The 25,694-nt window shown below is 38.3% G+C and overlaps 1 protein-coding gene across 1 annotated transcript in view; it reads left to right on the forward strand.

Moving 5' to 3' along the window:
• The window catches only part of CNX5 (co-factor for nitrate, reductase and xanthine dehydrogenase 5), a 268,770-nt gene that overhangs the window by 186,987 nt on the left and 56,089 nt on the right, over positions 1 to 25,694 (forward strand). Inside the window, exon 9 of the mRNA XM_089792002.1 lies at positions 14,231 to 14,349. Within this exon, the coding sequence (XP_089648128.1) occupies positions 14,231 to 14,349 (119 nt within the window). The remainder of the gene's footprint in view (positions 1 to 14,230; positions 14,350 to 25,694) is intronic.

Here is a 25,694-nt window from a genome sequence, read left to right on the forward strand (position 1 = left end):
CCCCGTTTGAATACATTGTAAATCATCTTATTGGATGCTCTGGATGTAATTTGTTGGCATATGCGAATAAAGGAGTACTGTTGTTGCTGTTCGTGTTCATTATCTGTGTGCATTACTTAATTAATCTATGCGGTAAACAGAAAATAGGCTAACAACAACATTATGCTATAAGTGCTAGAAAGGGACACTACAATATTATACCAATATAAATTCTTAATATTGAATCATTTCTTAATATTAAACTGAGATATACTCTTTATATGATATTAGTATTTATTAGTGTAACATTGGGATTTGAATACGTCGAGATGTTGGGACACCAAGACGAGTTTTCAGGATGGGGTGACAAAGGGCCTCAATTTTGGGATGGCGTGGGGATGGGGGTAGGGTTTGTTGTATACTAACATGTAGAACTTGAAATGCTAGTTATGAAATAATGTTTCAGTATGACATACCAAATTGAAGTACTTGAACATAGAAAAATTGCAACACTAACCAGAACCATTAAACATTTAACTTAGTAACATAGTACATACCCAATAGTAACATTTTAAATTCAAAAAGAAATTCAAGTATCCATCTCGACAATGATGTGGTTGCAAAATGGCAGAGGTGGGGATACTCGGGTGTGCAAGTACCCAATGTGGGTATGTTTGGGGATGGGTACTTTGAGGTTTTCGGGGGAGGGTGTGAGTCCCTGTGTTTCATTGGTATTTATTGTTAATATTAATATCAATTCTTAAATGAATGTTGTTAGTCAATGGTCTATGCAGCGATTTCATGTGCTGAGTTAGTAAGAAGATATGAATTAAGTCAAACAAATATAAAGCAACATAAAGGCAAAATCAACAGAAAATAATAATTACTAAAAGAAATCAGTATGAAAAGGTACAATGCGTTAAACAAACAAATCCTTTCGATTTCTCAACAAGGTGTATGTTGTTGGTAAAATCTATATTGTAGCCGATGGGTAGAAGTGTATCCGAAAGGGCACGTAACAGTTGAGTCACCCCTTGGGAAAGTATATGTACACTGTTTAGAAGGGATTATTGATCATCATAATCATATTGTAAGCATTGAAGTGCATATTGCATATATGAATAAAGTATCTGTTCTATGTTATATCTTACTGTACTACATATGATAAGTATCCTTTTACCTTGTACAGTAAACATTTGGCTCGTTGCTAGTTGAACTTGGAACAAAGAAGTGCTGTGAAGATTAATACCGAATCTGCTTAATATAGATAAGAATAAGATAAAAGATAAGGATGAGATACACACAACACGGAAGTATTAATTTTAGCATAGTAGGAGGAGCACAGACAAAAGTTTCAGCAACTTATCGACGGACACCGAGGGGGTGAAGGAGTACAGACGAAGGGATGCATTCACCTAGCAGATTGAGGAGTGCCGAGGAATTGCTCGAAGAAACTCGACAACAATTGAATTTGGTGGAAGAGACAAGGGAGGAGTTCCTTAACTTGTAAACGCCGAGGGTAGAGAATCCAAATGGAAGGGAAGTAACTCGCATGGCTTGAAGTGCTGAAGGAGCATGAGTGTGGAATGAACTCGTCATTCCTGATACAACCAATGAACGGATACATGTAGAGAATCGAATAACTTTGCTTGAGGAAGATCTTTTCTCATCGGGTAATGCGGTTATCCAAAGTAGGGCGATTGTTCAAAGCAGCACGGTTGTGCAAAACAACGCAGGTGCTCAGAACAATGTGGGTGCTTAGAACAACACAGGTACTCAGAACAATGCGGTACACAATAAGTACCACAAAATCAGAAGAAAGTAGCAATGGCAGGACCAGAGGAAAAATTGCCGAAGTTCAACGGTGATGGAATGACAGATCCGATCAGACACTACAAGACATGTGAAATATTATGGACGAAAAATAGTGTAACAAACTAGGATGACTGGGTCTGATAGTTTCCAGTGACCCTACGTGGTATACTAATTGATTGGTTTTCAGATGCCAATCCACAAAAATTAACTACATGGGTAGAAGTTAGGATGGAGTTCATAGTAGAGTTCCGACTGCTAAGGGATGATAATGAAATTATAACAAAAATATATAGTACAAAGCAGGGAAAGAATGAAACGATCCTTGTATATGCAAGAAGGCTGAAAGAGTTGGTGGGGAAGATGGAGAGCCCACCGACTGACGGATTAAAGAAACAATGGTTTGTTGAAGGGCTACGACTGGCACTAAAGAAGAAAATGAAGATTGCACCTCCAACATCATACATAGATGCATATAATTGGGTGATGGATCTGGAGAGTGAACAAAAAATGAGCAAAAAAAAGAAATAGAAGTCGTCGGACTCAGATGATTCATCTTCCAAAAGTAGTAGTAGCGACCAAGAATTGAGTAAGAAAGTTCAAGCATTGCAGAAGGATATGTTATGGATGATGAAGGAATTAAAAAATCTGAAAAGGAATCTTGACTCAGTGAAAGGGGAATTGTGGTGTATGGACTATAAGGAGGGCCACCAAATGGCTCTTGCTCGAAAATGCAATTTTGCGATATCTGCCAGATTGTAGGACATTCCACAAAGGAATACCCGTTCAATATGAAGACGAAGGGACACTAGCAAGTGTTACTGACATAGGAAGTATCCACTTGAGGAGCAAGAATGAACATGAACGACGCAACCTCAGGAGGATACCGTAACAATAATTGGTGCAGACGAGGCGATCACAATAACAACAATGACAATAATGGAGGCCGAAGTTGAATACAGTACGACTCAAGTGGATGGCCGATGATACATTGTAGTGCGTGCAACCTCTAGGGGCACTTTGCCAGAGATTGTACCACAAAGGAAACACCATAGTTGTTATGCCGATGGTGTGGTCCAGGAGACCACGAGGATTCAAAATACCCTAAGCAAGGGGTGAACTTGTTAAGCATTGAAGTATGTGATTAGAAGATACTAGCCATCACTTGTGAGCAAGTAAAGAAGCAATGTACCTAGATGCAGAGGAAGAAAAGAAGAGGTTGCAGCAAGCAAGAACAGAGTTGGAAAAACAAATGGAAGCCAAAAATTTACAAACGAAAGACATTGCTGGTACCTCAAAGAGGAAGCTGACAGAACAAAATATTATAAGGCGGGTAATGCAAATGGAAGTTCTTATGAAATTAAATGACCTTACAATGCCTCAGTTGTGGACGACGATACTAAACATGACACCACTCCCGAAAGCAATGGAAGAGATAGGAAAGGATGGTAGTGGAGCGACTGCAACAAACCAAATGCTACTGGCACTCACTATGGGAAGACATCCGACAGTATTAGAGATGGGTATCCTAGGAATGGTACTTATGGACACAATCATAGATAGAGGGTCAGGAGTAAACGTTCTACTGGAGAATATATGGAAAAGGTTGGGACAACCTACATTGTGGCCACCTACATTTCAACTACTCACTGCTGATCAGCACGGAATCAAGCCCTTAGGGACCTTGATTGTAACCATCAGGACACAACCATTCTTTTTGGATTTTGTGGTCATTCTGTTAAAAAGAAAAGGGTATGACGCCATCTTTGGACAAGGCTAGCTGGTACAAGCAAAGGTGAAACATGATTGCAAATGAAATACTCTATCCATGGAATGAGCAGGCCGAAGATTTGTAATCAACTTACACGCATAGATGATAGGTGAGGAGGCAGCGTTGTTGGATTTTGAAGGCGAAGGTGGAGGGGATGATGAGGGGAAGAAGACAATGGAACTTGATGAAGAGGGAGTATTGAGACTGGGAGGAGGGTCTAATGACGATGACTTGGACTTAGTGAATGGCTTACTCCATTGGTAGATGGAGGATTACGAGCTCTTTTGGAGTTGTAATATGTTAAGGGTTGACGAAGGTAATAAAAGAGGGAAAATGAATGTTCGAAAGAATACAAAGAAGCGAAAGAAGGCAAGGCGGTTATGGCTGAAGCAGAAGGAAAGAACATATCGTATGGCCAGTACAAGAGGTTGAACATATTGTACGAACCTAGAAAAAGGAAAGATTCCATCGTACGATACACAGTGAACGGACCGCGTGGAAAGAGAAGGTTACACCGCACCACGAATTTACTAAAAAGGTATCGACAACAAGGAAAACACATCGTACGGTCTTCATAGGAAACAAAGAGGAAGGGCTTAATAAAAACTTCTACAGTACAGAGTGTGTTGGTTCCCAAAACTGCAGATTGGAAATCCAAGAGCCTGCCACTTCTCCTGTAGGACTTCTCAATCATTTCTTGCCAATAAATGGGAATACTTCTATATTCCCCTACACTTCAGGCTCTGCTACACCCAGGTGGGTAAACCTTCATCTCAAACGCCAACTGTCTAGTTCAAAGCTTTTTTATGGCGAATTTAAACTTCTGGAGTTCTCTGGTTGGCAAGGTCCTCAAACTCAATTAAAATAAAAACTGGATGCTGGATAATGATTGAATGTTTTATATAATTGAATAATAATTAATTTGATGCTTGTAGGAAGGAAGTTATAGATTTTTTGACTTCAATAATAAAAAGCCCAGTGCCTTTGCTCATCAAGGCAATAGAGTTAACTTCAGTGAATTATCATGTACAACTTTATAATGCTTTACACACTTTACCGCCAACAATTAAATAATTGAGATGCGACAGATCAAATATTATGCAATATTAAATTAGTCCAGATTGAATTTTAACTTTTTTGGTAGGGAGACAAACTGGATACAAATACGGAGCTGATTTAATATTTCACTATATCTGTAATGATCAAATTCAAAATGCTAAATGACTGTGTCCACTTATCCGATATTTAAATTGTATACAGTATTCTAGAAAATAATTACAAAGGACGATTCACTTGTTTAAATCTCCATGCCATTTAGTAATAAATGAAAGCCATTTTATTTTATTAAAAAAAAAAAATAATTGAATTTATATTACAAAGTCATATTATAGCCTTTATTCCTCCATACAAATAAATATAAAATATTTCTTGTGAATAACTGAATAAATGTTCGAATATGTCTTCTTCAGAAATGAAACTAATAGCTATTTATATTGTATACACAATAGGATGTGACCTTTTAACTCAAAAGCCATATTATTTAATTGTGTCGCTTCATTAATAAACTATCCTTGTATTTTATTGGGCTATATGGTGTTTTAAAATATAGTTGCACTTAATAGGTTTACGGGCACAAACACTTTATCTAGTAATTATCATTCTTTATCGGCACAAATTAATTTTCATTCCTTAGATTACTTTCTAACACAACTTCAATATTATTCCCAAGGAAATCATCCTTGCCTCTTTCTCAATATTCGTGAAATCGTATTCCTCTGTGCCTGATAAAATGTTTATCCAAGACATGAGTGCACTGGGAATCTTGTGCTTCACAAATGCGTAATTACTCCTCCTTTTATATATATCCCCAAACATTTCGAATCATCTACAGCTCCAACTCCAATCACTAAACTATGATGACAATATCATCTTGCGCTGCACATTTCAAATATTGATTGAATGAATCATGCTATTTCAATTTGATTGAATGCTTTATTGCTTCTGGAATAACGTCACAAGAAGCATCTGGGTATTTGAAGTATGCGAAATGTATCACTCAATATGCTACATGGGCTCAAACAAGCTTACACTAATTTCCTCAGAATCTCCTTAATGCTTGATGCACATATCCTTGTTTCTATCTCTTTCTTTGCTATATGAAGGGCTCTGTTTTGGATGTTGTGCTTTTGAATTTCATGAATCCTTTACCGAAGATATCACTGCATCAAATCTTGCCATCAACATTGCTATCTATGGGATTTGGTTGTAGGTATTGCTGTGTATAATCAAATAGCATGGGTTCATGCATTTGGGATTTGTGAATTTGGTGATAATACATGTCTGCACTTTCCAACCCCTTGAATTGTTTTTGCACAAGGAAACCATCAAAATATGTGTTTTACTTCTCAAAATTGGCAGCCGGTGTCCCCTGAGTCCTTCACAATCATTGAGATTCACTTCCATCAATGGCAAACAACTCTGTTTAGTGGAGAGCTCTTTTAAATCTTCACATGAGTTTCAATGAAAATAATGAATTCTGAGGTATACTAAACAACCACTTAATAGCATTGGCTCGCAGTTCTGAGTTTTGTTGTTGATTGGATTTGCTTCAGGATTCATATTGCTTGGATGATATCTTGACACAATTGTTCTCACTGTAGTATAACTATTGAACAACAATTGCCCTTAATTTTATCTTCTTTCATATTGTCTATTAATGTCTAACACAACAAGTTTGCCCAAAAAAAAAAAAAAAACTTCCCAACTTCTCAAAACTATACCACTCTATATTCAGACTTGACTCTACATATTTGAATATCCATTGGTAGCTGAGATTTGTTTTCCAAAAAAATAAAATAAGGCTCCATTAGTGGCTCTTGCTTGGGACATATGCCCCTAGTGGGCATAGTGAGATTCCAGTTATCTTTGGAGGAGTAGGCCGAGCATCCATGCTTCGCATGATGCAAGGTGAAATTGGGTGGCCCTTGGCCCCCCAAAATGAACATAGATCCTTCCCTCTATCAAACACATAGTTCTGATCATGTAACATTTTCTTTCTTCTGATCATGATATACTTTCGCTTCATTATTTGTTTAGGATCAGAATTCGCCCTTTCTTCATCAACAAGAGTATTTAAAGATAGATACATTTTTGAATCTTTCACCCCCAACATCTGATCCCTTGCTGAATCTGATACATCATTCATATGGACAACACTTAATGGATTTGTTTGGTCAATGTAATCTTTGGTATCAGTCTTATGTTTAGACTTTGAAAGAACATTTGATGTACTGCAGTTTTTGCTGAATGGAAGATCTTTATATACACAATCTGACCCATCTTCACCCAAAGAGTTTGAAGATAATTTGCATTCAAGAAATGTTACCTCTCTTTCATCAAGAACTTGATTAGATAGAACACTTGAAATTTTTTCAGAACTCCTTTGATGCATCCTCATTTTGCTTGGCTGATTTCATATCATTACACAACTCCTGCTCATAGAATGGACTAAAAGATGTTTCACCTTCTGAATACACTTCATGAGTTTTATCAATTTCAAAATCAGACCTGCTATCTTCATCATGATGCTGATGGATTTGGCTGCCTGGAAAATCCTCTTCATATAATGGATTTGAGAATGTAGTGAAAACAGAGCTGTCTTCAATTACTTCTTCTTCAAACAATGGGTTTAGGAATATAGAGAATTCAGCCATACTATCATGAGAACTTTCATCTGAATCAGCAAATGTTTCATCAAATAGTGTACTAATTTCATCCTTTTGGGAATCATCATCTTCTTGACCAATAAGATAGATATCTTCATCAGCAATATATCCTAAGACTTCTTTATGTTCATATGCCGTATGCAATTCTATATCATCTTCACTATATGATTCTTCAGAATGATCATCTCTTTCATCCAGTACCTCCTGAATGTGCACTGATCCATCAACTTGCGCACCTTGGTGGATTGAGAAAAAAATTGAGCCATTTTTCTCAACATGCTTATGATATTCTAGATCTAACAAGACTGAAATTTCCTCTACAGTTAGAGAACCCTCTTCCTCATTTTCACATTCACTGTCACCTGTAGGCATATAAGTATTATCATGGGCTGATTCTCTTTTAGAATGTTCAAAATATTCATCTCCATTTGAATCTGAAACTTCATTTGACTCATATGTTACTTCAGTCTCGCTTTCATTTTCTTCTATAGTCAGTTCATTATCCATAAGTTTGAGAAAGTTAAGAAATTGATGATCATATAAGAGGCCTAATTCCCGCATCCTGTAGAGAAGATTAGATGATGAAGGTCTGTATTCTGAAGGTATTTCTTGATAAGCATTAAACATTCTCATAAAGAAATGTGTTGTAGATTCATCTTCTTTCTTTTCTAAATTCAAATATGCATCCAAAGTAGATATATAACTCAGACTTTCATCCAATATTTGGAAGAGAAGCATCAAATCAGGATCTTTTGGCAAGATTCCCTACTCATGAAACTTTCTTATCAATTCCTTGCATGGAGACATGATGTCTGAAGGTACTTCCCGAAAAATATCCACCATCCTTATAAATAAGTGTGCCGATGTCTCACCTTAGAATCTTTCCAAATTAAAAAATACATTCAGGAGGTGCATGTATTCTTCCTCCATTGTGTAACATAGATTTGCCTCTTGATCATAGTATACTTTCTCCATGTTAGAGAATCAAATCATCTTCTTCTAAGTCCTCTCCTTCAACAGAGTTACAACTGAAATTTTATTGAATAGAGTTGCCACCTCTTTCGAGGAATGTATTGATCTTCTGGGTTCTTACTTCTAGCAAAGTACACTTCCAATCAAATTAATACAACTTCTAATATTGATCTACGAACTTAGAAATTCTAGGTAACTTCGCAATATGTATTTCGAGCAACTCTCCCCAGTAGTGTTGCCAATCTGTTGGTTCCCAAAACTGCAGATTGGAAATCCAATAGCCTACCACTTTTCCGATAGGACTTCTCAATCAGTTCTGGCCAATGAATGGGAATACTTCTCAATTCTCCTGCACTTCAGGCTCTGCTACACCCAGGCGGGTAAACCTTCACCTCAAACGTTGATTGTCTAGTTCAAAGCTTTTTTAATGGAAAATTTAAACTTTTGGAGTTCTCCGGTTGGCAAGGTCCTCAAACTCAGTTAAAATGAAAACCGGATGCTGGATAATGATTGAATGTTTTATATAATTGAATAATATTTAATTTAATGCTTGTAGGAAGGAAGTTATAGATTTTCTGACTTCAATAATAAAAAGACCAGTGCCTTTGCTCATCCGGGCAATAGAGTTAACTTCAGTGAATTATCACATACAACTTTATAATGCTTTACACACTTTACCACCAACAATTAAATAATCGAGATGCGATAGACCAAATATTATGCAATCTTAAATTAGTTCAGATTGAGTTTTAACTCCTCTGTTTGGGAGACAAACTGGATACAAATACGGAAATGATTTAATATTTCACTATAACTGTAATGATCAAATTCAAAATGCTAAATGATCGTGTCTTCTTATCCAATATTTAAATTGTATGCAGTATTCTAGAAAATAATTACAAAGGACGGTTCATCTGCAGTTTAAATCTCCATGCCATTTAGTAATAAGCAAAAGACATTTTATTTTATTATAAAAATAAAAAAATTAAATTTATATTAAAAAGTCATATTATAGCCTTTATTTCTCCATACAAATAAATATAAAATATTTTTTGTGAATATTTGAATAAATGTTCGAATGTCTTCTTCAGAAATGAAACTAATAGCTATTTATATTGTATAAACAATAGGCTGTGACCTTTTAACTCAAAAGTCATATTATTTAATTGTATCGCTTCATTAATAAACTATCCTTGTATTTTATCGGGCTATATGGTGTTTTAAAATATAATTACACTTAATAGGTTTACGGGCACGGACACTTCATCTAGTAATTATCATACTTTATCAGCACAAATTAATTTTCATTCCTTAGATTACTTTCTAACACAACTTCAATATTATTCCCGAGGAAATCATCCCCGCCTCTTTCTCAATATCCTTGAAATCGTATTCCTCTATGCCTGATAAAATGTTTATCCAAGACATGAGTGCACTGGGAATCCTGTGCTTCACAAATGCCTAATTACTCCTCCTTTCGTATATATCCCCAAACATTCTGAATCGTCTATAGCTCCAACTCCAATCGCTAAACTATGATGACAATATCATCATGTGCTACACATTTCAAATACTGATTGAATGAATCACGCTATTTCAGTTTGACTGAACGCTTTATTGCTTCTGGAATAATGTCGCAAGAAGCAACTGGGTATTTGAAGTCTGCGAAATGTATCACTCAATATGCTACATGGGCTCAAACAAGCTTACAATAATTTCCTCAGAATCTCCTTAATGCTTGACGCACATATCCTTGTTTCTATCTCTTTCTTCGCTATATGAAGGGCTTTGTTTTGGATGTTGTGCTTTTGAATTTCATGAATCCTTTATCAAAGATATCACTGCATCAAATCTTGTCATCAACTTTGCTATCTATGGATTTGGTTGTAGGTATTGCTATGTATAATCAAATAGCATGGGTTCATGCATTTGGGATTTCTGAATTTGGTGATAATACATGTCCGCAATTTCCAACTCCTTGAATTGTTTTTGCACAGGGAAACTGTCAAAATATGTGTTTTACTCGTCAAAATTGGCAGCCAGTGCCCCCTGAGTCCTTCACGATCAACTAGATTCACTTCTATTAATGGCAAACAACTTTTCTTAGTGGAGAGCTCTTTTAAATCTTCACATGAGTTTCAGTGAAAGTAATGAATTATGAGGTATAGTAAACAACCGCTTAATAGCATTGGCTTGCAGTTCTGAGTTTTGTTGTTGACTGGATTTGCTTCAGGATTCATATTGCTTGGATGGTATCTTGACATAGTTTTTCTCACTGTAGTATAGCGATTGAACAATAATTGCCCTTAATTTTATCTCCTCTCATATTGTCTATTAATGTCTAACACAACAAGTTTGCCAAAAAAAAAACAAACTCCCCAACTTCTCAAAATTATACCACTCTATATTCAGACTTGACTCTACATATTTGAATATCCATTGGTAGCTGAGTTTTGTTTTCCAAAAAAAAAAAAGGCTCCACTAGAGGGAAGGTTCTAAAATCAAGAATACAGTTAGACGATAAAGAGTGGCAAAGGACCGAATTCATGGTACCAAGTTTAAGGATTGCGATCGAGAACAAACTAGGAGATATGGAAAGTCTGAGGGAGAGATTATACAATTTAAATAAACGGACGAGTGACGATTGCAAGCACAATGGCCCACGAAGGTTATACAGAATAGGCTTAAGGCATGGCATGACAAGCATTTTAAATTGGACAAATTTCAACTGGACCAATTAGTTTTAAAGTATAATGGACGTAACGAGATCAGACAAGGAAAGTTCATAGTGAAATGGGTAGGACCATACAAGATCCGTGAATTTGGCAATAATGGAGCAATAAAATTATGGATGCTCAACAGGAAAGAAGTACCCAATGAAGTGAATGGTTCGAAGCTGAAAGCTTATCATGAAAGAAATAACGTGCTTCCAAACAACTCAGAAAGAGTATAAAAATAATAATAAGTGATGTATATATGTAAATATAAGTAATTATAATAAGTAAGTACAATAGGAAGCAGTCAAAATGAGCATAATGTATGGATACTGAGCAACAATCAAGGAAGAGTATAATTTATACTATACGACATTAGGGAAAATGAGGGAGTAGAAACTATGTCATACGGTCGCAAATTAGAAGCATATAAAGTTATAAACATACCGTACACTCATGAGTAGGAAGGAAATGTTACTGTAGGGTTTAATAGTACAAGAGTTGACACTGTACGATCACTAGAATAAAGGGAGAGGTCGAATAGACCACCGTACAGAAGAAGAGAAGGCATGATGGATACTGTACGACCTGCAGGTGAAGATTTTGGAGTCGAAGAGTACTGAAACAATATTGTACGGATTGGAAGGACTACGGTACGGATAACACTTTGGAAGGAAGGACTACCATATGGCCGTATAGCTCAAATAGAGAAGGGAATACGTGAAACACCATATGGTATTAGCAAATACAGTCCCATTCAAATTAGTGAAGCACCATATGGTAAAGAAGCAACGATCATCAGATAGGAATTTATACCATACAGTTCTTAGCCAGAAGGAGACCACCATACGGTTGAAATGCAGAGCACAGTAAGTCAGAAAGGAAACATTTGTGCGCGAGGCCCAGTACCCCATAGGGGCGCTGCCCTTAACCCTGTGAAGGCGCTGCCGTCGATCCCGTTTAGACCCCCGATCAGTTCAGTTATAAATCTCGAGAAGTGTGACCAGTTGATGAGACCTGAAGCTGTTGCAGGCATGGAGTGTCTGTTTGTCAGAGGTGGAGAGAGCACTGGAGCAAGCCTTTCGAGAGGGGTGCTATGCTTTGAGGCACTCAGAGTAGGTGTTAGATGTGAGGCTGTCTTGGTGGATGCATAGAGAGCTCGGAGGAGCTAACCATTCCGTTTGAGGCAATAGAGCAACACTTGGCTCAGCGTACCCAAGAGTTGGAAGTAGAGAAGGTGGCATAGGTGGCTATCAAGGTTAGACTAGCTAGGGAGACAATATTGTGTTAGCAGAGGCAACAGATGCAACATGTGTTTGGAGACCAGTTTGGTGCAGGCATGGGAGGAATGTGAATGTGATGTGACAGAAAAAGATCTCTCTTGTTATTGTTAGTCAGTTAATGTATTCCATTTTGTTAATGTCTCGGACATTTTGTAATTGTCGTCCAGAGACAACTCTACTTTTTGGGGGCGATAATGTTGTTGGTAAAATCTATATTGTAGCCGATGGGTAGAAGTGTATCCGAAAGGGCGCGTGAAGGTTGAGTCACCCATTTCGGAAAAGTATATGTACACCGTCCGAAAGGGACTATTGATCATCATAATCATATTGTAAGCATTGGAGTGCATATTGTGTATATGAATAAAGTATCTGTTTTGTGTTATATTTTTATGTACTACATGCATTGTTTCAATCATTCCCAGCTACCACAGATCAGGGACTTGAAAATGTATATTAAAGGATCATGAGAGTCATGGTTAACAAATTATACTCAGAACTGATAGCAAGAGATAGACAAAAGGAGTGAATAGACAAAGGGGGAAATAAAAATAAATATCATAGCAAAGCTATTGAATAAGGATCATATCAGATCAGAAAAATCAGAGAAGATTAAGGGAATATAAGGAACATCTAGTATTGAGGAGTCAAATTCTACACAATATATATCTTGATATCAATACAATAAATACTATATTGGCCTAGTCTTAAATCTTTTGCTAATAACAATGGAAGGATAGGTAGGTTTGTATAGCGAGCAGTAAGTAACTCCATCCCAAATTAGGTGACTCCCAAAAGGTGGTATTGATAGGTTTTCATGAAACCCTTGGGCTTAATTATGGAAATGGTTTCAAAACCCTTTGATAGTAATTCATCAACCTCCTTTTGGCTAGGAAATAAATTATTGTGAGGTTTAAATATATTAATTAAGTTCTCTATCATGAGCAAACTAACTAGTTAATCAAGGCATAATAATTTATCTTGATGCATGTTAAATGGGCAGTCCTTAGTGGGGGCATTACAAGGATCTTCTGTCCTTTCTTTTGTTTGTTTGAATATGATAAGCCATACCAAAAAATTTCAACAAACTTGCGTATTTTCCAACTTTCACCTCATAGATATTTTGTCAACATTTGGTAGGATAACAAAATAAGCTATGTTTCTTTGTTTGCAACATGGAACAGCCGCAACTTTCAATAAAGATCATATACAGTCTCACAAATAGTTTGTAACCAAGAAACTACTCATAGACATTTAATTAAACAATTGTTGTACAAGTAACTGAAACATACGTGTATTTTCTGGATTACTTACTTGCCATGTTTGCCAGCTGGATATGTAACTTAATTTCTTATAGAAATTCAATCAAACAATTGTCATACAAGAAACTGAAACAAACACACAAACATTCAAGACTGGTATTATTGAATTCTGACCTTTTAGCTGCAAATTTCAATAATGACCAGGGAATATCTCACAAGTTGTTTCTAACCAAGGAACAACTCAAAGACATTTAATCAAACAATTGTAATACAAGTAACTGAAACAAACATTTAAACATTCACGATGGAAATTAAATGTTATGGGTAAATATTTGTGATATTCCAATGCAAATGAAATAGGCTTTCTCTACACACAAACAAAACTAGAAGATAAACACAATAATTATGCTCAGTAATGTTTGACCTCTGATTAAATGGATGTATTTTTCTCAATGGATTTTTTAAAAGAGTTATGAAGCATTACACAAACAAGTGACAAGTTTTTTATTTCAGAGAATTTTGTTAAGGTAGATGGTGCAAATTAATCTGTTCTTTTATTTTGCATTCTCTTTCTATTTCATTGATGATTTTTTTAGTGATTTAAATCGTCATTTTACCATAAAAGTATGGTGATTCTATCAGAGTAAAGAGTTCAATGGTCATTGATTTGATTGAATGATTACTTTGTATTGATTTCAGCTTTCTTTTCTTTCAGTTCCAGGCATAATTGGTTGTCTTCAAGCTTTAGAGGCCATAAAGATTGCAAGTGGAGTAGGCGATCCCCTTTCTGGCCGCATGCTTATTTTTGATGCATTGCCCTCAAGGATTCATACAGTAAGATTTCAATGCTGCTTCAAAAAACACTGGACATTACAGATGAAATGAGTTCTCTGACTGTAGGTCGTTGGCTATAACTTTGAAATAATCTAATAAAATAATTGACTGTAGGCTAGTGGATGTAACTTTGAAAGTCTTTAACAATCAAAAAATATTGTTAAACAACGTGATTGAACAACAGCTGGTCATCGACTCTCTCATCTATGCACTTGGGCAGTTGCAATTCCACCACACATTTCCTCCCTTAGTTATATCTTTCGAATTTAGCCATTGAAACAATTAGCAGTATTTTTGGTAGTTTCAATTCCTTTCCTTTTCATTAAATATCTTTATCTTTCTAGGACAAGTAATGACGGGAAGGTTAGGAAGTGTCGTCGGTAGAAATTGTAGCCGACAGGGTGTTGTCGTCGGTAAAGATTTTGTAGCCATGAGCCGACAGGTAGATTAGGATTGTTTTGTAGCCGACGGACCTCTTCTGGAAGGTTCAGCAGAAAGTATTTATACACCCTCTTGGGTCATTGTAAAGCATCTTATCACTAGTTATGTAATCTGTTGGATATGCGAATAATCTAAGGAGTTCTGCTATTCATTATCTGTGTGCATTTCTTAATTAACCTATGAGGTAAACATTTGGTGTCGTTGCCCTCTGAACCTGGAAGGTGGGAGGAATGAAGATTAATGCCAAATCAGCTTAACAAGGATCGAAATAAGGCCAAGGGAAAAGATGGAATCCGTACTGTGCAAGAAAATTTAATTCTGGCAAAGCAAGCCGAACGCCAAAGGAGATTCCAGAAGATTGCCGACGGAAACCGGAGCACAGAAGAATTATTGGAGGAAAATCGGTAGCGGGTGGAATTGGTGGAAGAAGCACAGGAGGAGTTTTTGAATTTGTGTTCGCCAAGGGAAGAGAATCCAGATGGAAGAGCATCAACTCGCACGGCTTGGAGTGCCGATGGAGCAAGAGTGTGGAGTGAACTCTTCGTCCGGGATACACTTCTGCAGGGGACAACTTCAGAAGATTCGTCTTCACCAAGGTTCGCTAGCTATTGAGTCTGCCGGTGTGGGAGTGCAGACCGTCGGTGTGGGAGAATAGTCCGCTAGTGTGGGAGTGCAGACCGAACAGTTCGTCGGTGTGGGAGTGCAAACCGTCGGTGTGGGAGAACAGTCCGCCGGTGTGGGACTGCAGTCCGCTGGTGTGGGAGTGCAGACTGCTGGTGTGGGAGAACAGTCCACCAGTGTGGGATTGCAGACCGCCGGTGTAGGAGTGCAAAGCCACAGTGTGGGAGTGAACAGTGCTAGTGTTGCAGGACTGAGCAATGCCTATTTACAAAAACCAATTGTGATGGTGGGACCGAAAGAGAAATTGCCGAAGTTCGATGGCGATGGTACGGCTGATCCCATTCGACATTGCAAAACATGTGAAACGATCTGGAGGGCAAATGGGATAACTGATGAAGACGACTGGATGAGGCAATTTTCGGCCACCCTATGGGGCATGGTAATTGACTGGTTTACTAGTACAGATTTGCAGAAGCTGGACAGTTGGAATAACATTAAAAAGGAGTTTCTGGCCAAATTTCAACTGTTGCGTGACAATAATGAAATTGTAGTAGAGATCTTCAATACTAAGCAAGGGAAGAACGAAACTATCCGCGTCTACGCCAGGAAATTAAAAGATTTGATAAACAAAATGGAAAATAGGCCAGCGGACGAACTTCAGAAAAGGTGGTTCGTGGAAGGTTTATGGCCAAACTTGTGGAAGAAAATGAAAATTGTGCTGCCGTCGTCATACATGGAAGCTTATAACAGAGCATTGAACCTCACAAGTGAGCAGAAGACAAAGAAGAAGAAGACTAGCTCATCTGATTCGGATGATTATGAGCCTTTCGGAGAAGATAGCAGCGATGATGAAGGCAGTAGAAAGAAGGTCTGCGCCCTACAGAAAGACATGATCCGCATGATGGAGTTTAAAAATATGTAGAAGGAGACGAAGGGCAGTGAGTTGTGGTGCACGGAGTGTAAGAACCAATTTTGCGACATTTGTCAGATCATGGGCCATTCGACCAAGGAATGTCTCTTCAACATGAAGTCCAGAGGATCTCCGTAGGTACTTACACAGGAGGCATCCCTGTCAAGTAGTAGCGAAAATACCAATAATGCTAGTGCTATGTCGGGAGGATACAGGAATAATAGATGCGGGCAAAATAATAATAACAATGCAAACAATAACACTAACAATACCAGCCGAAAACGAATCCAGTATGATGCGAATGGATGGCCGATCGTACAATGCCGTGCATGTAATTTGTGGGGGCACTTTGCCCGGGAATGTCCAACTGCAAATACACCCCAAGTATTATGTAGATGGTGCGGACCTGGCGACCATGACGATGCCAAATGTCCAAAATCCGGAGTCAACTTGATCACTGTCGGGACGGCTAAAGAAGAGGTGTTGGCAATCACACGAAGGCAAGCAAAAGAGTACTCGAGCCCGGCGGAGGAAAAGAGGAAATTTGGAGAAGTGTGGGTGGAGATTGCAAAGGCATCCCAAGCGGAAACATCTCAGTTGAAGGACATCGCCGACACTTCGGCAAGAAACTCCGCGGAACAAAACATCGTACAACAGATTTTACAAACAGAGGTACGGTCAAGATAAATGATTTGCTTCTTACAATGCCCCAGCTCCGATCCGCTCTGACAAATATTGCATCAGCTCCAAGGATACCAGGAGAACAAGGTAGAGGGAAGGAAAGTGATGTAGGCGGAGAAGACCAAATGTTGCTAGCCCTCACATCCGGCCGGCATCTGGCGGTTGTCGAGATGGGGATCCTCGGACATGTTCTCACAGACACAATAGTTGACGCAGGGTCCGACGTAAATGTCTTACTGGAGGAGACCTGGAAAAAGTTGGGACAGCCAACCTTGTGGCCCCCTACATTTCAGTTGCTCATAGCGGACCAGCACGACATTAAACCTCTGGGTGTAGTCATGGCACAATCGGTGACGATTGGCACACAGCTGTTCCTGTTGGACTTTATCATGATCCCGTTAAAGGGAAAAGGATACGGTGCTATCCTTGGCCGTAGATGGCTTATTCAAGCTAGCGTTAAACATGATTGGAAGAAAAACACTTTATCACTTGAAAGCAAAGGGAGGAAATTTGTCATTGATTTGCACACCCAGATGGTGGGGGAAGAAGCTTTGTCCTCAGATTTTGAAGCAGAAGATGAAGGGAAGCAGTGTATGGAACCAGATCAGGAGGGAGTCCTACGGTTGGAAGGAGGATCAACAGACGACAATATGGATTCTGTCAGTGGTCTTTACCATTGGCAGATAGAGGACTATGAACTCTTTCCAAACTGTAATATGTTAAGGATAGACGAAGGTGAGAAAGAAGAGAAAAATGAATGTCCGAAGGAATATAGAGAAGTGGAAGAAGGAAAGGCGGTTACGACTGAAACTGAGGGGAAGAACATACAGTCCAAACTCAGGAAAAAGAAAGATCCCATTGTCCAGTACATGGTGAATGGACCGCACAGATGAAAAGAATGTATTGCACCATAAAATTAGTTGAAGGGTGCCGACAGCAAGAAAATAATCTAGATGCGTGACGACCGCAGGCACAGTAGGCGATGGAGGTGACACAGAACAGACGTAAGGCGTGGCATGACAAGCATCTCAAACTCAACAAGTTTCAGCCGGGGCAGTTGGTACTCAAGTACGATGGATGGAATGAAATCAAGCCAGGAAAGTTTAAGGTTAGATGGGTCGGACCATACCAAATCCGGGAGGTTGGTGACAATGGAGCAATCAAATTGTCAACCTTGGACAGGCAAGAAGTGCCTCAGGCAGTCAATGGGTCGAAGCTGAAAAATATATAGTGCTAGGAAGACTTCGTTGTTGTCGCAAAAGATTTTGTCGTAAAATGACCAGATGACTCCCACGTCATTGTTGTTGCAGAATGGCGACGCCTCGAGGCAAAATTAAGGTAAAAAAAAAATTTGAAAAAAAAAAATTGAAAAAAGAAAAAAAAGAGAAAGAAGAGAAAGAGAAAGAAAGAAAGAAAAATTGAGAAAATGAGTATGCCTCGCGGACTGATGCTCCGCGGGTAGGCTGTCCCGTGGACACCTGCCCCGCGGGTGGTCCCGTGGGTATCATCTTCCCGTGGGCTCAAGCCCCCACGGAACCAAGTCTCCCCGTGGATATTTCCGCGGCCTTTTTCCTGTTCCATGCGTGAGGCCATTCTCTGCGGATTTTTCCCTTTTCCGCGTGCGTGAGGCCATTCTCCGCAGACATCTCTACTTTGTCCGACTCATTTCCGCAGGCCCTCTCAGATTTCCTTCTGCGCAATCCTATGCATAACGACGAACGTGATCCTCGCCCCAGTCAAAACAAGCTTAGCATCGACGAACTTTTGAGGGCTTCTGGCACTTAACATTGTCTCCCTTAAGCTTCTTCATGGGGCAATGATTGCTAAGGACAAAAAAGGGTATAAGTTTTGAGTTAGGGTTGAGGCAATGTAGATAGCGGAAGGGGTCCGCATTGGGGTTTGATACCGTGGAGTTGCTATGTGGGTAGGTGGAGCATTTCAACAGGGCGTCAGCATTGGGACCACAATCCTCAAGACAGCGAGAGCAGTACATGTCGCAGTGTGTGATGAGTACGCATGAGCTGCAAAGATGACAGTACTTTCCTTCGTGCTTGAGATGGTGCTATCTCAGTGAAGGGTTTATGATCTCAGTAGGGGTGTTTTATTCTTTCGTGGAATGAATTTTTGTGGCTCATAATCCTGTGGAAGTTGGTAAATTGTTGCAATCAGGCGTCTTACCAGGAGTGAAGGCAGAAGGAAGCAGTTAGAGTGAAGAAGCAATCCATGGTGTACCTATATATTGGCAGTGCAAAAAGAAATGGAGGAAGGAGGTTTTCTAAAAAAGAAAAAAAGAAAAAAACTGACGACAGATTCAAATAGTTCAGAATGAGTAACGGATGATGCCGAAGGGAAGGGGAAGCACCAACAGTTGTTAGAAAGAGTGTGGGATCAGAAGAAAATGATAGAAATAGTGTGTTCCATACATTTTTGTGTGGGTTTCGGAGTCTAATTTGGTCTTGGCCCTGTGGGGGCACTGCCCCTCGACCCCGCCGGGGGCGTTGCCCCCTAGAACCCCAGTCATTGTGGATATCAGTCGTGGGAAGTGTGACCAATTGATGAGACCTGGAGCTACTGCAGGCATAGAGTGTCTGTGTACCAGAGGCACTTAGAGTGGGTGTTGGACGTGAGGCTGTCTTGGTGGATGCACAGAGAGCTCGGGAGGAGTTGATCATCTAGTTGAAGGTAGTTCAGCAACACTTGGCTCAGTGTACCTAGAGTTGGCAGCATAGGTGGCTATCAAGGTCAGCTTGACTAAGAAGATAGTATTGTGTTGGCAGAGGCTACAGATGCATCGTGGGTTGGAGACCAATTTGGTGCAGGCACAAAACAAATGTGAAAGGGATGTGACAGAAGTAGATCTATCTTGTTATAGTTAGTCAGTTAATGTATTTTGTGTGTTAATTTGTCTCGAGTATCTTGTAATTGTCGTTCGGAGATGACTTTTTCTTTTTGGGGGGGATGATGTTGTCGGTAGAAACTGTACCCGACAGGGTGTTGTCATCGGTAAAGATTTTGTAGCCACGAGCCGATGGGTAAATTAGGATTGTTTTGTAGCCGACAGACCTCTTTTGGAAGGTTCGGTGGAAAGTATTTATACACCCTCTTGGGTCATTGTAAAGCATCTTATCACCAGTTATGTAATCTGTTGGATATGCGAATAATCTAAGGAGTTCTGCTATTCATTATCTGTGTGCATTTCTTAATTAACCTATGCGGTAAACAGGAAGGATAACATAAATGGAGGTGAAAAGTAGTTTGAGATAATCATGCACACACACAATACCATTTGCTTATATTTCAAATGGAGCAGAGTTCATACATATACTAATTATAATTTTCTTTTCATGTCATACATATATATACTAAACTATACACCAACCGTTATAAAAATATGATATGATTTCAGTTTGTTGTGGCCTATGGCCAACAAACCAAAATTTGATAAAAGTAGACTATAGGCCATTGGCCATACTTTGAAACAATCTTTAACAAACAGAAAATATTTTTAAGCAACATGATTCAGTAACTGTTGGTTACCAATTCTCTCATCCATGCAATTGGACAGTTACAATTTCACTTGAGATTTCCTCCCTTAAATATCACTTGACAATTTAGCCATAAAAATAATTAGCATCTATACAGTTCTCAGTAATTTTGGTAGTTTTAATTCTTTTGCAATTTGTCAATTATCTTTAACTTTTCTAAGACCAATAATGATAGGAAGGGTGAGAAGGATAAGAGAAATGGAGGCGAGAAGGTAATTTAAGAATGGTAATCATAGGGCTTTTTCTCTCTCATCACATACTATATGCAAAAGTGGAGCTAGAATATAATATCCCCAAGCAGATATTTGCCCAAATCTCTCAAAGAAATCTCAGGAATTTTAAACAAATAATTTCTACAGATTCCACATTAACTAATAAAAATACTAGGAAATATCCAGATGAAAGAATATATTCAGAAATGAGTATTACATTAATCTCCAACAGAACAATGTCAAAATCCAATCTTAAATATAAAAATAACAGTCAGATTAGGAAACTAGAAAAGAAATTTAAGCACAAGTGAGATACCCATGTGATATCTCTAGTAGACAATGGGTTTTTGTCCACTCCCTCCAAGTTCGAGGTTTTCCGTCCTTAAAGCTACTAAAAGTTGAAGCTTTCTAGAAATCTCCAAGAAAGAAGAAACTCCAATAACATAAACCAAGTCTAAAGAGAATGAGCCTTTGCAAGTTCTTTTGTAACACATCTTGTGACTCCTTGATTTCCCTTCCCTGTCTCTTAATATTTCTTTCTCCGTCTTTTACCAATCCACTTTAATTTTAATCTACATGTTTAATAAATAAGTGGCATAAAATTAGACTAATAAATCTTTTGACATTAAAATGAATAACCAATCAAGCTTGCAAAAGCGTGTGATAGATTGTCAAAAAACTCTCAGTGATACTTCCCATGTCCAATACTGAAATGGCAAAAAGACTGAACCTCGCTGACTTACTATAAATAGTAAGTATCTAAAAAGTTGGAACCCTATCAAATCAACTCCGATTGGCTTGAACCTAGAAATGCCTCGGCAAAATCTCATACTAACCCCTGTAAAGTCCTAGTTAGCCTATGGAACCATGGCGAAAATGGCTAATGACTCATCAAGAAATAATGAATAGAAAGAGAGGACATTACAACCCTCCCTTTCCAGAGATTGCTTGCCCTCAATGTAATGTCCCTTTTTTAGCATGACCATGATGGTGGATGGATTTAGCTTATTACTGGGTCCTTGTTGGCTAATATTGGTGATTAGAGGACCCTGTTGAGTGTTATGGCTCTGTTTGGTCGGACTTACTCTTTATAGTAAGTCAATGGATGGTTTTGATGAGCTCAGATGAGTTAGAGTTGAATGATGCTCTCAGTGTTTATTTTTGGCTTCTAGTTTGGGTTCCAAGAATATTGGAGGGAGTGTTTATTTTTTAGTAAGTCACCTTGCCAAGCTCATTCATAGTCTTTCTTCATCAAGATCACTTATGTGCCATCAGATTTTGGTTTTGATGCCTTTTTAGTCATTTTTGAAAGACGGGTGAATTACCGTCAGATTTTGGTTCTGATGCCTTTTTAGTCATTTTTGAAAGACGGGTGAATAATGATTATTATTTTACTAAATACACCGAGGTTGCTATTTTTGTTGGTATTGTATATTGGCCACCTTAGTGTCATAGCTAATTGGAACTGGGTTGAAGAGTTTTAAATCTTGGGCACAAGAAACAATGATCTTGTGTGTCAGAATATCATTATATTGTTGAAACAGTCATTTTTGGAGCCAAAGGGAGTATACAATTATATTATTCAAATATGTGCCTAAGTATAAAGCAGTGAGCTTTTAAGTGAAAGGTGTATCTAAGAAGCTACACGGCATTTGGTGTGATGGCGAATTTTTGGCTTTTAAATGTTATAAAAAGCAGTCCATGAGAAGGAATTCATTATTCTATTGCTTATATTATTTAATTTGCACTTTGTGTTTGGAGAAGAGATTGAAACAAGGGTTTCAATATTGTTGGAGTATTGTGAATTCTTCACCATTTCAGCACTTCGAATTTGTGAAACACTAGGTGAATTGTGCTCTATCCGCTGAGAATTGGTCTGAGATTTATCTGAGGATTGAATGGTGCTAATGTATATTCATTCAATTAATTATTTGGTTTGTGTTTTTAACCTCAAAGTGAAGGGTTTGAGAATATTTCTTCAAGCTGAGAAGAAATGTCTTGATTTGTTTGCACTTTGAATTGGTTTGATTATGCCAATGAACTGTGCCGCTGCTGCTACATTCTGGTATTTGAATTTGCTTAGTCAATCATTGTAGGAAGTGTAATGTGAAAGCTTGGATTGGATGGCCGGGGTTCTAAGTGGTATTAATGTTGGGTTTGGCACTAATTCTGCACATCATCATGGTGATTCAAGGCTGTGTTCATCGCTGGTAGAACCAGCATGTGGATAAAGGGAGGCTGTGATCTCTATACAAGCCAGCAGGTTTGGATTATTAAAAGCCATGTTAGGGTTTCTCAGCACTCACGCCCCTGTACTTAGGTGCTGGGATTGTAGCGTTTGCATTTTGGTGAGACTGTTGTGCATTGATATTCTCATTTCTACAGCAATGTGGTTAGTTTGGAGATACAAACATCCACCTAGCATATTCCTGGTTTCAGCATTAATTAAGACTGTTTCATTATAACTATCAAATAACATTCGTGTTTGCACCAAGCATTTCAGTTAGAATAGATAAGTATTTGAAGTTTGAGTTCTAATTCTATTACCTTGAATTGTTATTTATATAATCTTAAAATTGCATAAATCATATATCGCAAAACACAAGGAAATATAACACTTTCAACGAAAAACAAATTGTTCAACAAAGATTGAGAATGAGCCAACAGGGCTCATTATACTCAAGTAGTACGTATCTACATGCTGTGACCATAATGCCTGGATCCCATACCAACCTTAGGGGAGTTGCTTTACCAAGCCACTGTGCTAGTTTGATACAAACAACATATCTAGAATGGTGAAGCCACTCATCAATACCCCACAAGAACAATGCATCGATCATACTATTGCTAGGGCCCCAAATTTACATGCTGTCATGACCAACAAATATGAGGAGATAGAAGCATTTCAGGGAGCTATCAACACTGGACAACTCTCCATTTGTGAGTTATCTCCCATGGAAATACATATCAGCTGTCTTACGGAAAATCATAACTTCCCATCCTTACTATTGGTGTAGGAAGCAAACTGCTTAATAGCTGAGATCAACACCAAAGACGCAGGAAGGCTAATACTACTATCATCAATCTGAAATGTCTCTGAGTTCATAGGTGTCAAGAGTAAAGGAGAGGCTGAAAACCCATCCCCGATGATCAAAATATAACTCTCATTTAGCCTCCACCAAGATCTATTCAGCTGTTGGGGCATAAAATCCTTCCAACTCATATGTAAGTTGGGATCTGAAACCATGTATAAGCTGATCAAAGAATGAGCAGCAATACGAACTATGGAAATCATTCCTCCACTCCAATCTTGTGATCAAGACTCATCACTGGAAATTGTACCTAGGTCCCAAATCCTACAATCAACCCCATCCTTGTCAAAGAAATTGCAAAGAACTTCCTCATCGGGCTGAAAAAGTGGATTATCAAACGTGAAATCAGCATCCACCTCAATCGAGCAATTGTCAATCGACTGAATGTTTTCCAACTCAAATTGAAGTTTTGGCAGTTCCAACAATTTGTTACTTGATCTCTTGGGGCAGCTATCCAAGTCATAAGTCCGTTGAATGCTATCAAGTTCCTTGATCACCTCCCTGAAAAACTCAGTCCTTTTCCCTGTTCTCCTATTCCCTGAATTGACTAGTGGCCAAGTTCCGATTTTCTGCTTCTTGAAGGGTAACTCGAGTGTTATCTAATGTTTCTTGAGCAACATTGAGCTCCTCGTTAAGCTCATTAATCTCATCCTCTTTCTTCTTCAATTGATCAACATATATATCAACCTTTAAAATGCAATCCTTGTCTGAAAGTAGACATAAATAATCTGATTTCAAAGACTCAAAGGCTACTTTGACCCCCTATAAATCAACAAATTCCCTTTCTCCCCTTTTCCATTTAAGCCTTTTTGTAGAGATACTCAATGGTCCTATGAGTGTCATCATAACACAGTAAGGCTGCAACAATCATATCTTTTGTAACTTTCAGCTGCTTCTTTAAAGTGCACTTCTCATCATTGTGACTGTGAAGTGCATTTCTGATTGGTCATTCAATACACCATCATCCTGGAAGGTCCTCTAAATTACTATCATCACATAATGAGTTGCTGCTATAAAGAACACATGATCGAGCACTCCTCACAAGGGTGTCATCAATGTCATCGTAGGCCTCAAACTCCCATTTTGATTGATTTTTATGCAAGGACAAGGTTTCTACTATGTCATCATTTTCAATCAAAGTCTCATCTTTTGAAGTCTCCAACATGCTTTCTCCTTGAGTAAGATCATCCTCTTTAAGATCTTTGTCTATAACCACCTCCAAGTCACCAATATAGAGATTTGCATATCTCTTATTAGTAACAAGTGAATCCATCTTATCACCACATTTGTGTTATTTTGTTGGGACAAGATTGTGGAATTCATATCTTCTTTGTTGCTGTTTTGAACCTTTCTGGCTGCCTTATCTTCATTACTGTCCCCACAAACATGATTAGGTGTCCAAGTCTCTTGGCTTCTCATTTGGTTTTTGCCCACTTTAGGAAATCCTGCAATGTGTAAACCTACTGAGAGTAATTCATTTTCAGTCATGTGCTCCTTGAACTTTTCAATTTTACGCTCAATAAATCTTTTGGAGAATTCATAAGCAACACGTGATACAATTTGTTTCTCTCCAAATGGCTAACAATTCAGATTGCATTTGCTTGCATATTTCATCATCCTTGTCTAAGACTAAGGATATGATGGTTGCATACATGCTCTCACATTGTTTGGATGATACTTCTTGATTTCATCTAAGAAGCATTGAAACATGTGAAGAATCAAATCATTACATTCAAGGTCAATCATAATGGAAAATGTTTTGACCTTTGTCATAGTCTCTAAAATCTTAACCCTCTTAACAAAAGCAGGGCCTTTGTCATCATGTTGTTTTTTACAATTAGCT

The sequence above is a fragment of the Cupressus sempervirens genome, chromosome 7 (genome assembly GCF_028749045.1).
Source record: "Cupressus sempervirens isolate cs-2001-9-10 chromosome 7, ASM2874904v1, whole genome shotgun sequence".
NCBI classification, from domain to species: domain Eukaryota; kingdom Viridiplantae; phylum Streptophyta; class Pinopsida; order Cupressales; family Cupressaceae; genus Cupressus; species Cupressus sempervirens.